The 12,395-nt window shown below is 40.8% G+C and overlaps 1 protein-coding gene across 3 annotated transcripts in view; it reads right to left on the bottom strand.

The window, feature by feature from the left end:
- Positions 1-675: 675 nt before the first annotated feature.
- The window catches only part of LOC148028294 (uncharacterized), a 104,395-nt gene continuing 92,675 nt past the window's right edge, over positions 676-12,395 (bottom strand). Inside the window, exons 12-16 of one of the 3 annotated variants that reach the window (XM_087690105.1) lie at positions 4,722-5,872; positions 4,483-4,584; positions 2,534-4,369; positions 2,198-2,399; positions 676-2,002 (exon numbers count right to left, since the gene is read on the bottom strand). In XM_087690105.1, coding sequence (XP_087546231.1) covers positions 1,071-2,002; positions 2,198-2,399; positions 2,534-4,369; positions 4,483-4,584; positions 4,722-5,872 — 4,223 coding nt within the window. In that variant the 3' untranslated portion in view covers positions 676-1,070. Of the gene's footprint in view, positions 2,003-2,197; positions 2,400-2,533; positions 4,370-4,482; positions 4,585-4,721; positions 5,970-12,395 lie in introns of all 3 variants that reach the window. The other 2 variants (XM_087690104.1, XM_087690106.1) reach the window with 2 other exon arrangements.

The raw sequence follows: 12,395 nt of genomic DNA, 5'->3' as shown, positions 1-12,395 counted from the left end.
AAGACCAATTTTTAATTTAGATTAATCACACACAAAACAAAAATAGACAACACGTGCATCTTGCTCTCTGTGTGGTCAAGTACCCATTATGTGGTAGAAGACTACAGATAGCCGTTGTTTTATGAAAGAAGTTTCTATGGTTTATGAAAGAAATCGGTACTTCTTTCATATAAAACAACGGCTAGCTTTATTAATATTAGCGTTATTATCCCAAAGTATAGCAACTGAACTTTGTTTCTTTTACGATCCAATTGTGATTGGCGATTCAATACACTACATATAGGTTTTCATAATATGTGAAGCGCATCGACAACTTGCAACAATGTAGAATAGTTCTGCTTTCCTTGGGATTCTAGGTGCATATCAGTGCTATTACAAAAAGTAGAGTGGAATAACAATAACAACCATCAAGAACTAGATAGCCTCACGACGATTCTACCTCTTCAGAGCGACGGCATTTGACTAGTACAATCTCTCATTTTCTTTCTTTCGATACGATTGGATTATGCCTTTATAAACCAATCCTCTCTCTTATGCAAGTTCGTCCTTAGGTCTCGGACTTTCACTCTAGTTTCTTTTTCATTATTTTGATCATTTACACAGAAACCTCTCTTTAACAGAAGACAAGGCTAAAATCATTACCTTAAATACTGAGACGCACATTCACATACAGCCGAATGCTTTCTATTCGTTCGGGCTTTTAGATCGTCCCGCGCAGAGCATCGAGATGGACAAGATTTTAGAACAAGAAGCGTCATTCTGGCTACACTAACCAGAAAGACTGAAATATTCATATATTACAATGGAAGAAAGCTGTTGTTGTATCCATGTTACAAAGGCCAGGAGTCGTGGACTACATCTGAAAGAATTCCAACACCGTGGAAGCTGAATTTTTTGTACAAGGTTTGGACAATCAGGCTGGAGGACTTGTTTGCATATCCTCGGTACTGTTTTGGACATCCTTGGTAGAGGTTGAAGCATCTGACTGTACAGATACTTAGCACTACTGTAAATGAGAGTGCGTGCATTGTTCATGTCATAAATGATCTTGCATTAAGCAGTGTTGTGTTTTAGTCGTCATCAGAAAGATAAATTACATCTGTTGCCCCCCTTTCATCGTATGGAGGTCCAACACCCAAATTGCTAGATGCTATTTGTACATGCTCATCGATTGACTGAGGTAATGGTGGAACAACAGTATTCCTATATCTATCATCATCCGCCTGTTCTGAGGTGATGTTTACCTGTCTTGGCATTAGACTAGCTGAATTATCACTAGGAAGTATTGCACTCACATTTTCAACTCCCACAGCAAAATTAGGAATTGGAATAGAAACACTTGGAGAACTTGTACCATTCCCCATTGTAACAACACTTTCTGCTGCTATGTTCCCTGGTATAGGCGCCAGTGTTGTAATGGAATGAGGTGCATTGGTTGAGGAGTGCAAGCATCCAGAGGTTCTATCTACAGAGCCTCCAATTAAATGACTAGATATACCAAGGGAAGAACAACAATCTGTAGACACCAAGTTTGTTTGCAGACTTTGAGGATGAACCATACATGAAGGAAGATTGTTTCCTGTGTTCAATGTGGCACCAGTAATGTCCACTTGAGCTCTGGAAGGGACTGGAGAATAGTTATCAAAAAGACTACTTTCAGCAGAAGTATGAAAGGATGACCTTGGACCCACAGAAGGACTTGCATGGCTGGACTGAGACGATAGTCCAAAGCATGCCTGGCCTTGAGAATATGGCAAACCTACTCCTGTCTGTGTACCTGCTAAAGGGACAAAAATCATTCCTGAATTGCCAGGTACGGAAGCATGAACATCTGGCCGCTCAGCAGCTATTGAGCTGGTCAGACCCACTGTTGTGATGGACCTGCAAGAGTCACTCAAATTTGGTCCCTGACGCATCAGATTCCTTGCACTTACAGAAGCATACATATGTTGGCCAACACTTCCATGTGTGCGGAGCTCTTGTCCATAAGCAGCATTTAAACCTGTAAAGCCCATGTAAATACCTGTGCTAGTTATGAAGAAGAAAGAATGCACAAGTAGTTAAAGCAAACTGTGGACTGTTTCAGTTGTAAATGTGTTTAAATGTGCTATTTATTACAAAAGTAGCTAATCTACCAGTCACAACACACATGGTTAATAAAACAAGTGCGAGACAATATTTTTGTTAAAATGTACACCTGCACTGGCCGAAGAGCTTTCATGTGAATTTTTCAACCTGAAAACTTCAGCAAGCCGGCGATTCATCTCCACTTTCTTCAAATTTAAGTCTATGGCTGCTGCTTTCCGGGTATAGGTGGAATCCTCTTCCTGTAACAGAGTCTCATATTTTCTTGAAAGTGCTTCTAGCTCCTTCATGAACTGTGCTTTTAGTTTGTCCTTCTGCAGACACAATAGGGGTTAATCAAACATGTCATCTTTCTTGTATTAGCTTCTATATTGTACCAAACACTCCAGCAATCCACTCATAAAACAGCATGCTAGCGTGCTCCCCAAACCTGTAATATGTGACCTACCTCTCCTTCATGTATGCTTTTCAATTTGTCCTGTTCTTTCCGCAGCCTCAACAGTTCTTGAACAAGTGGATCATTTGTTTGTGCCTGACTCAATCGAGTCGGTGGAGTAGGGAGAGCAGCTAATGAAGTTGCATTAGCAGTAGTTGCAACTATGCTTGCCCTTGCCCCAATTGTGGAGCTTGTGCCAGAACTGTCCGAGGCCTGAGGAGCTATCGAAGTACCTCCTGCGTGAGTCATTGACTGACTTATGCTTCTTGTCACATTAGGAGATACAGGACGAACTCCGGAAACAGAGGTAAGGTGCTGTCCGGCAGCTGAAAATTGATCACTCACAATACCCAAACTGATAGGGAGACCATCTGATTGCTGCTGACACTCAGAAGTAGTACAAACCACCTGTGTCTGCTGAGTTTGAGCTAGTTGCACCTGTTGTTGCAATTGCAGTTGTGATTGGGTTTGGGCTTGACTTTGAGATGAGAGCTGTGATTGATTCACCTCTGGAAAAGGCAATTCACCAGTTTGCTGAGCTCCAAGAGTGCCAACCTGCTGAATGGGAGCTTGCTCTCTAGAAAATGGTGGAAGCCACCTCTGCAGCTGTTGCTGTAAGAGATGTTGCGGATGGTGCTGACGTTTCTGTTGCTGCTGGTACAAGGAGTTGCCCTGCTGAACCTGTGATGATATACTTGAGGTTCCCTGGACACTAGTCCTACCAAGATTCCCTCGAACCTCAAGACAACCAGGGCGTGTGGGTGATAGAATTCCTGTGCTGCCAGCAGCAGCTGAGACATCAGCTATAAGTGAGGCTCCTTGACTGAAGGAACTCGAACTCATTCTCCTCATGAAGGAAACAAGTTCTCCAGTCTCTATTGCTGCCTTCAAATTAGAAGGAAGAAGATTCTGAATTTCATTGATTTCGCTGCATGGTGTGTGTGTTTGAAGAGATGTACTGCCTTCCTTATGTAAGGCAACGAGCTTGTTTTCCTTCTCACGCTCTTCTGATTGTCGTTTTGCAATATTGTCACGAATAGATTTGAATGATGTATCCAGCATGCTCAAAGTGAACAAGTAAGCAGTTCTTTCTTCTGCAAGAGCCTCGGAGGACCCAGTTGCTGAAGGCCGAAGCTTCAAACAAGCCTTTTCATACAGCTGCTTTACTTTATCCTTGTATGATCTTTCAAACGTTTCAAGTTTCCTGATCTGCATTTTTTGAGCATTCAAGAGAGATTGCATGCGCTCCCGCTTAAGTAATGCCAGGGTTTCTTTAGCCATTGGATTTTGTTCAGTAGCTGTACAAACTTCCCTGTCAGCTTCTGCACTCACTGCAATGTCAGGCATGTGAGAAGCGGCAAGATGACTTGTTTGAGGCCTCCCTTCAATAACATTATTCTCTTCTGAATGACGGAAAGCACCAGTTCCATCAACAACAGGAAGATCATGTTTCTCCAACACCACTGTTTCTGCAGGGATCTGCATAGGTGCTTGTGGCAACAGCTTACTACTTGTATGGGCACCACTCAAGAGCTTAGGGTCTGTGGAAGCATGCTGATGCTCCAATATAGATGAACTTGTCTGTGATTGCTCTCTTTCCCGTTGTGAATTGTCTAGTTGTACCTTACTACTGGATTTTGGCTCTACTCTTTGCAACAGGCTAGTCTCCTGCTCCTGTGGGCCAGAGGCTTCTTGCACATTCAAAGCAAACTTTTTCTTCCAACGTTCCTCTAGCTTTGCATAAACAGTGTCAATTTTGTCAAGATGCACACCAAAACAGGCTTCTGCCAGCACCCGAGTAGCGTTGCGGTCTATGGAATAATGCTGATGCTCAGCTGCCATCCAGCACTGAAAAATGATTTCATAAGAGAGATCAATTCATCACAAGTGCAGGCAATTTTCGTGATATTAGACTATAAAATGGTATCAAATTCGTTAAAAAACTAGTCACTAATGAGTACCAAGGATAGTTCAATCGAATGTAGAAGACTTTTCTCCTTTGGCAGTTTGAAACAACTTCCAATTGAAAAAAGCAGCTGCTCAACATGTGCATTAGTATCCGGCTGGCAAATGAGACAAAATAAAAGTGTGAATTATTATTTATATAATGAACACGATGTGACCTAAAACAAGATGACAACACTAACTTTGTGATTCTAGAGAAAAAAAAACAAATATGTAACTCTGTAGGAAATTTTACCTGGAACTTCAAAGCCTGACAAAGCCTATCCAAATCAGCTTTCACACCCAGAAGTAGCTGCTGTTGCTCTGTCCTTAGCCCAGTTATGGTTTCAGTGGTCCCTTCTGCACCTGTAAAATCCATAGAAATTTTTTGCTCCTTTGACATCTTGCTACCAGCTGCATCACAGGAATTACGAAGTTGGCCGAGACTGGGTATATCTCTTGCAGATGACGTCGGAATCGTCTCTGTTGATCTGTTGAAATTGAATTTCTGATTGCCATTAACGCCATCTACTACAGTCGAAACAGTAGGCTCCTTCTGTGGATTGTCGGGACTATCCTGGTCTACTAATGAGCCAACATGGTTCAAAAATGTCGCACTCAAACCAGGATCGTCTGTCACTCTTCTTTTCTTCCTTCGCAGCTCATCGTCCTCTGCTGCTGCACCTTGAACCTGATTATCAGAACTAAACGGTCCTTCATAGTACCGGACTTTCTTACGTGCTCTCAGTTCTCTCCCTTGAGCATCTTGAGACTCTAGTTGCCTATCTCGCAAAATCTCAGTCCAAAATTCTGACGAAGGGACCATTTCTTCTAGTGCGAGCTCTTCATCAGTCTCCCCATGCAGCTGAAAGCCTTTGCTGTAGGTCCCCACTTGTCTAGGGCAAAAAGCTGATTCCCAGTATAGACGTTTTTGGGGATCATTTTCTGCCGGTAAATATGGACGACCCTCTAACAAAGACCTTGCGGTCTCATCAAATATGGTTTTGTCCTCATTTGTCCTGGCTTGACCCTTTTGTCCAAGAATTTCAAAGTTCTTTTGAGCACCCCATCTTAATAGTTTTTGACAAAGAGCAAGAGTAAAATTTTGACAGTTGTTATCAAGTTCAACACCTTTTCTGGCACCAATCAGCAGTCTTTCTTCAATTGTATGTGGAGAATATAGCCGGCAGACCACTGATTCCTCATGTTGTGTATTTAGCCGAACCTTCAGAACTGCTTGAATATCATTTTGCGGGTTCCAATCACTGTTGAATATAACAACACAGTTAACAGAAGACAACTTTATAGCAGGTCCACAGGCCCGTTTCTCCAACAAAAATACAAAGCACTCTGTATCTTTTGCATTAAAACGTTGCACAGCTCGAATCTTTTTGTTCAATGCCAAGCCTGCATCAACACGCTCATAGGAATTGACACCAAAACGTTGACGCATGTAGTCATCTAAAATTTCCATCTGACTTGCCTTTTCACTCCGCAAATGTATCTGCACTCCTCTCCAAGAAAAGAAAGATGAATATATGGAGTTAAGCGCATGCATGCACAAAACACACTTTTTGTAAGTAAACACACATTTCTTGGAGCAACTTTTATGCCTTGTATCCATCTATGGGAGATCTTAGATGCAACAGCTCTTGGACTACAGAAAATGAATTCTATTAGAAATACATGTTGATCAATATATTGCAGCTTGAGACAATTATATTGAATGTTTAAACAATGATCGGTCAATGCACAAGCACACATACATACATGGACACCCACACAATGCACCCCCCTCCATTTATCATACACAGGCATCGCTGCCCCCCCCCCCCCCCCCCCCAAAAAACAAAAAAGAAGGGAAAAAACAAAAAAACACATGCACAACACACTTATAGGAAATGGGGAAGTTGAAAGAAAAACAGGAACAGCAACCATTTGGAGTTTCAGCAAGCTTCCAATGACGAGTGAGAAAATGGGAGCAAGAACAAATACAAGAACAAAACGTGTGAAGTGGCCTAGACTTCGAAGGAGTTCCAAACTCTGCAGTGCACATATATGTGTACCTACTGCCCCTGCAGGCACACTTTTTGTTTTTCTCAAAAACCATCATTCATTATCTCACCAATGTACAATGAGAATGCACTCAATCACAAAATTTATTTCTGAAGCTGAATATAAATATTGCTGTATCAAACAACAAAGGAAGCTGTAGGAATGCTAAACTGCCCACAATGCCCAGTATCTCACCCAATCAAAGAAGAGTAAGTTAGATCTCAAGGTAGTAAGAAGCATAGCAGCCAGAAACGTTAGAAACGTTTAGAAACAAAACATCAAAAACATGTTTCATAAGTTTCTTTCAAGAGGGGGTAAAATAAGAAACGTGGGTTTTTTTTAAGAGGGATTTTTTATAGTTTGAACTAGGGAAAGAGGTTTTAACCTCTATGGATTTTGGAACTCTCTCTTAAACTATAAAATGCCAATTGAGCTTAAGTGGTAATACAAGAGAGTCAATTGAGCATAATACGTTACACATCTATGATCCATTATTGACTTATGTCAAAGTTAGCCTTTGGAAAAGCTATTCTATGGTCCAAACCTAAAACATTATGATTCATACATATAACATAAATAAAACTGAAATAACCATGTAAATAGCCCACAAATGATATGGACTTAGTCAAGTTGTAAAATCATGATTCTCATTCCAAAACAAAATGACAAAATGCCAAAATCCAGAATGAATCACAATATATCATAAATAACTCATAAATGCAAATAAAGTCCTATAATAATGAACTCTCATGACAAGAATAGATACTAGATTGCCAGAGTCCAATAACTAAACAAAATCTTAAAAAGTAAGCCTTCAATCTCTCATTCAAAATACCTTCATTGCACAATCACTACTCTTGGACTCTTGATCCAATGGCTGTCACTCGAACACAAATGTGGGTTGGTAGTATGGAACGCCAACTCTTGGGGTGCAAGCATGGCTCTATCTATTGCTGGCCCCAAGCTAAAGGGTGATCCCATTTAGCTCTATGGGTAGGAGGTGAGTATAATGTCCATTTCATCATGGTCTCTACATCAGGCATATGGCTTGTTCTTGTATCTTCTACACAAGTTGGATACTAAGGGGACATTTCATTCATATCAGGGTATTAACTTGCTTTCTTTCACAAGCTTCAATATCATGCACAAAACCATTGTTCACTCACACGGCGTAATGATCCGTGCATGATGGATTCACTTTCATCTCAAATAGGCCACTATAGGATGTGCACTACTATTGAGAGGGTACAACACGAAATGGTTCATGTTTGATGCTCTTGCTCTAGACGGTAGGAAGGATTCTTATTTCTATAAGTTTCCTTGTATATGCACTAGCAATTGGGCCCCATGAAGCTGCTACTCCATGGCCATGGCAAATCAATGTCAAGCATTAGGAGACTTTGCATACATGAATAAGCACTAAAAGTTTTTTTAAATTTAATTCTTCATGATATGGCATTGTGAAGAATGAAGGTCATGTTAAAATAAGATAAAAGTATATACACATCGAAGTGAGTAAAAGCATATATGTTGAGGTGTGAGGAAAAAAGAATATCGAGAAGAAATAAGATTATCGAGAAGGGGGGGGGGGAGGGAGAGAGAGAGAGAGAGAGAGAGAGAGAGATGATCTTGATGTGGATTAAGAGAGAGAAAAGGCCATGAAGTTGGTGTCAAACAATCAGTAGTTAGATGCTGAAAGATTGATTGTTGTTAATAGACAAGCAGCACCTAGTTGCTAACTAGCAGAATGATGTCAACCTATTGGGCAAAGCTACAAGCAAGATTGGCCATAGATGGTCGAGGCAATGTCAACAAGTGGTTTCAAGCTAGGGTGGCACATGGAAAAACACACTAGTGGGCAAACACGCAAGAAGCACCATGCTTAAGAATAGTTGGTCGTCCAAGCAAGCAATCAAGACAACATGTTCTATGTGACCGCATGCATGGTGTTCCACTAACCAATACTTGGGGATTCCGTTAATTTGAGGTTAGTTGTGACTTACTAAGGGTCCTACCCAACCAAAAAAAAGTTGTCTTCCTTCTACCTTTACAAGCACCATGTTCTACTATTGGCACCTTGTACCACAATCTAGCAATCATATCTTTTTCATTCATTCTCTCCCTCTCACGCATTAACTCAAATCTTACCAATAACTCTTTCTTTCTCACTTTTCTTATCTTACCCATTCTTCTATTTTATCACCTCTCTCACTGTTCAATACCATCACCTCTTCTCATCATCATGGCTCCTTTTATTATGTCTCACTCCCATTACAAGTGAAGCCCAACATATGGAGGATGCCTAATTGACTTTTCCTAATCCTAGGCACACAAAAAAAGGGTATCATCCCAATTTCCAAAGTACCTTTTCTCTCATACCGATGGGAATTCATCTCTTATAGCAACTCTCCAAGCTCAACATAGAGAAATGCAATGGCAACTCGCGAGCTTCCACTCCCAGTTTTTGCTTGTGGCCATAGCTATGGATACATTGCCTCTTCGATTCCATTCGGATACTTTTAAAGGGGAGGAGGAGGAATTCATGAGACTCGCATTGATTCATGGTTGGCCAAGTGGATGGTCTACTTTGGTCAGTATTAGTTCAATGATGTGTATTGCACTGGATAGATACAAATCATGCTTCCAAGGTAGGTGTAAGCTTGGTACGTAAGGTTACATTCGAGACCCGAGAAATGGGTGGGATCATTTGATTGATAACAAGATTAAGAAAGACAAGCTATTTGAGCCTAACATGGAAAAGAAGTCATTGTATACACACTTACAAGAGTTCAATGACCTTCACAAGGAAAAGGCCTCAAACGACTTGCAAGCACTTCTCTATATGTGTTATCTGTTTCAATTCCCATAGGAGTACCAAACAAGGTGTTGTGCAACCCTTTCTGCTCATTAGAGAATGTCTACGAGTATGCAAGGAGCTTTGATAACACTTTGGTGTCGAATAAAGGCAACCACTCAATAGGCACTTCCCATCGAGCCTCCACAACCAAAGAAAGCCCCCACAATAAAAAATCAACTCTCGTCTTTCGACAACCCTATAGGTGATTCAAACCGGCTATTATTAAGTCTCATAGCTATCTTGATTCTCATCTCTTGACAACGCTATAGTTTAGCCTAAGAGAAGGACAAGATAGCTATCTAGTAGCACAACTGTGACATTAATGTGACATTAAAAGTAATATTTAATGTTACATTAAGGTCATAAGTGTGAAATGTGACATTAAAAGGGATATTTAATGTTACATTAAGGTAAATTTAGGGGAACATGCACGAGAATGACCGTCCGGGCTCTTGGGCGCCCGAACGGGGTTAAGGGGAGCCTAGAGAGTGAGGGAGTCCAAGAATAGTAGGACTCCAGCAAGTTGACGGCAGGCAAAGAGATAAGCTTGAGGGCCAGCACTTATCTAGGCGTGGCTGGGAGGTAAAGAACACTCGTGCTTCCATCAGTTTCAAGAAATCTGTTCCCGTAATCTAACATTGGTATCAGAGCCTATGTTTCTGATCATTAATCAAACAAGAATCCGTCAAGTCATCAGTTTTGGTCATATCGCGTGAGCAGCTGGAACCAGGAGCTGTGAAGACGTGACGTGACTCGTCACGAAAATAATCGCTGGAGTTGCTGGTCATTAAGACGTCGATAATAGTCGACGGGCCGTCAGTCAGAAAACGGGCCGTCAGTCAGAAGCGGGCCATCAGTCAGAAGCGCCCCGTCCCGTTGCGTCAAAAAACGGGCCGTCAAAGAAATTTTAAAAGAATTTCAATGCCACGTCACATTAATGTGACCTTCAACGTCACGGCAGAAAAAGTTACGAGCAGAAACGTTTCGTGACGGGCAGGGAAAAAGAAAAGAAATAAAAAACGTGGGTCGCGAGGACCAGGCATGCAGCCGTCAGCATCCGCGAGGACTAACCAGATTAGACGTGAAGCTGCCAGCATCCACGAGAATTAGATCAGAAATGGAGCCGCCGGTATCAAATTGCTGTTGACGGGTAAATCCGACTGCTCCTGAGACGGATAGGACTGCTTCTGAGACGGATTGGACTGCGACTGCTGTGAGACAGGCAGAAAACATCATATACAACTGAAGTCACAGTCTGCCATTAAAAATCAGGGAAGTATTTTATCTTGTATGCAAATTTCTTATTTTTGCTTTGCAATTCCAGTGTATTAATGGCAGAAAAAGGGAAAGAAAGGGTAATGAAAAGTTCTAGTTCCGGGGATCAACCTATGGTAGATCCCCATGAACCAGACATACAAGAAGAACAATGGGAATAATTTTTTGCCACGAGAGAGCAATTTGATGATCTTTCTGCTCGTGTGCAAACTCAGGGGGTTCAAATGGAGTTTTTAACTCAAACACTTACTGAAATAAAATCTCAGCTAACTTTATTGTTGGAAAAAGATTTAAAAAAAATAGAAATCTCAGATGTCCCATCTTCATCCAAAGATTTAGATGTGACCATTCGAGATTCTAAAGAACCCCAAACTTATCATAAATTGAGGGATAATCCGGTTTTAAAGAATATGAAACCACCTCAATTTTACGGGGAGGAAAAAGATAGGAATAAAGATACAATCTTTAATTTCCTCCAAAAATGGGAAGATTTACATAAATTAAAAAATACCCCACCACATCTCCAAGCACTGGAGGCCAGTTTAACTTTGGGGCCCAAAGCATATAAGTGGTAGCGAACTTTAAAGGAGGCGAATAAAATACCTGAAACTTGGGCTCAATTTGAATCCGTCTTTTTAAAAGAATTTCTTCCTGAAAATGAAATGGAAAGAAATTGGGAAGATTGGGATTATGTCAGACAAAAGGCACGGCCCCTATTGACATATCTGGAGGAATATCGTGAGATAATCCTCAAACTGGAAGGAATTGATGAATTCCAAAAAACAAGAGGATTCATTAGGGGACTGGATAAAGCCTGTAAAAAGGAAGTAAAACGGAGTTTACCTAAGACGCTTGAAGAGGCAATTAAATTTGCATTAATTTATGAAGATAGTACACGTCCAAGTACACTCACCAGTCTCACTGGTATGGAGCCTAAGTCTAAGGAATTAGAAACCTCAAAATTTGTGGGCAAATTTAAAAGAAAAATGCCATTTTTCAAAGGTAAAAAACAACCTTTTGAAAAGAAACCATATATGAGGCCAAAGCTAAGTCCTGATGACTTTGATAAGGCCAAAAAACAAAAATTGTGTTTTAATTGCCTATCCCCTAACCATGCTGCTTGGAATTGCCCTCAAAAGAAAAAGGGGGAAGACAAAGAAAAGGACAAGGGCAAGGGAAAAGAAAAACAAATCCATGTAGTGCAGACCTTAGAATTAAAGGGTCATGAAAAGTATAAATCTTTAAAGGTCTTGCACAAGGATGTACAACATAAGTGTTGTATGTCAACTTCTTTGTGGCAGCCTACTTTTGGGCCACATGATTTACTTAGAGTACATGGATTGATAGCTGGAAAACGGGTTAGAGTCATGATTGATGACTCTGCCACACATAATTTTATAAATTATGCACTTGTCAAAAAATTGAAACTTCCCCAACAAAACAGTGAGCATCAATATGTTGTGCGTATGATGCAAGGCCAAGACAATAAAATATGGGATACAATGGTATCCAATTTGGAAATCGAGATTCAAGGATATAAAGATAAGCTTGATTTCCAAATAATGAACATGGAAAGAGCTGATATTGCTCTAGGGAGGGAGTGGCTATGGGGATTGGAACCATCCTTAAAACGTAGCTATCACCATAATACAATGGAATTTGAAAGGGATGGTAAGACTTTTGTCATTCAAGGTGAACATGAAGTATCTGATAATCCTTTGTTGTGTTCGACTGAAGTTCAGA

The sequence above is a fragment of the Lygodium microphyllum genome, chromosome 12 (assembly GCF_053477565.2).
Source record: "Lygodium microphyllum isolate KBCC chromosome 12, Lygodium_microphyllum_v1.1.10, whole genome shotgun sequence".
NCBI lineage: Eukaryota > Viridiplantae > Streptophyta > Polypodiopsida > Schizaeales > Lygodiaceae > Lygodium > Lygodium microphyllum.
The sequence above is the reverse complement of the archived record's forward strand: the minus strand, read 5'-3'. Positions and strand labels throughout refer to the sequence as shown.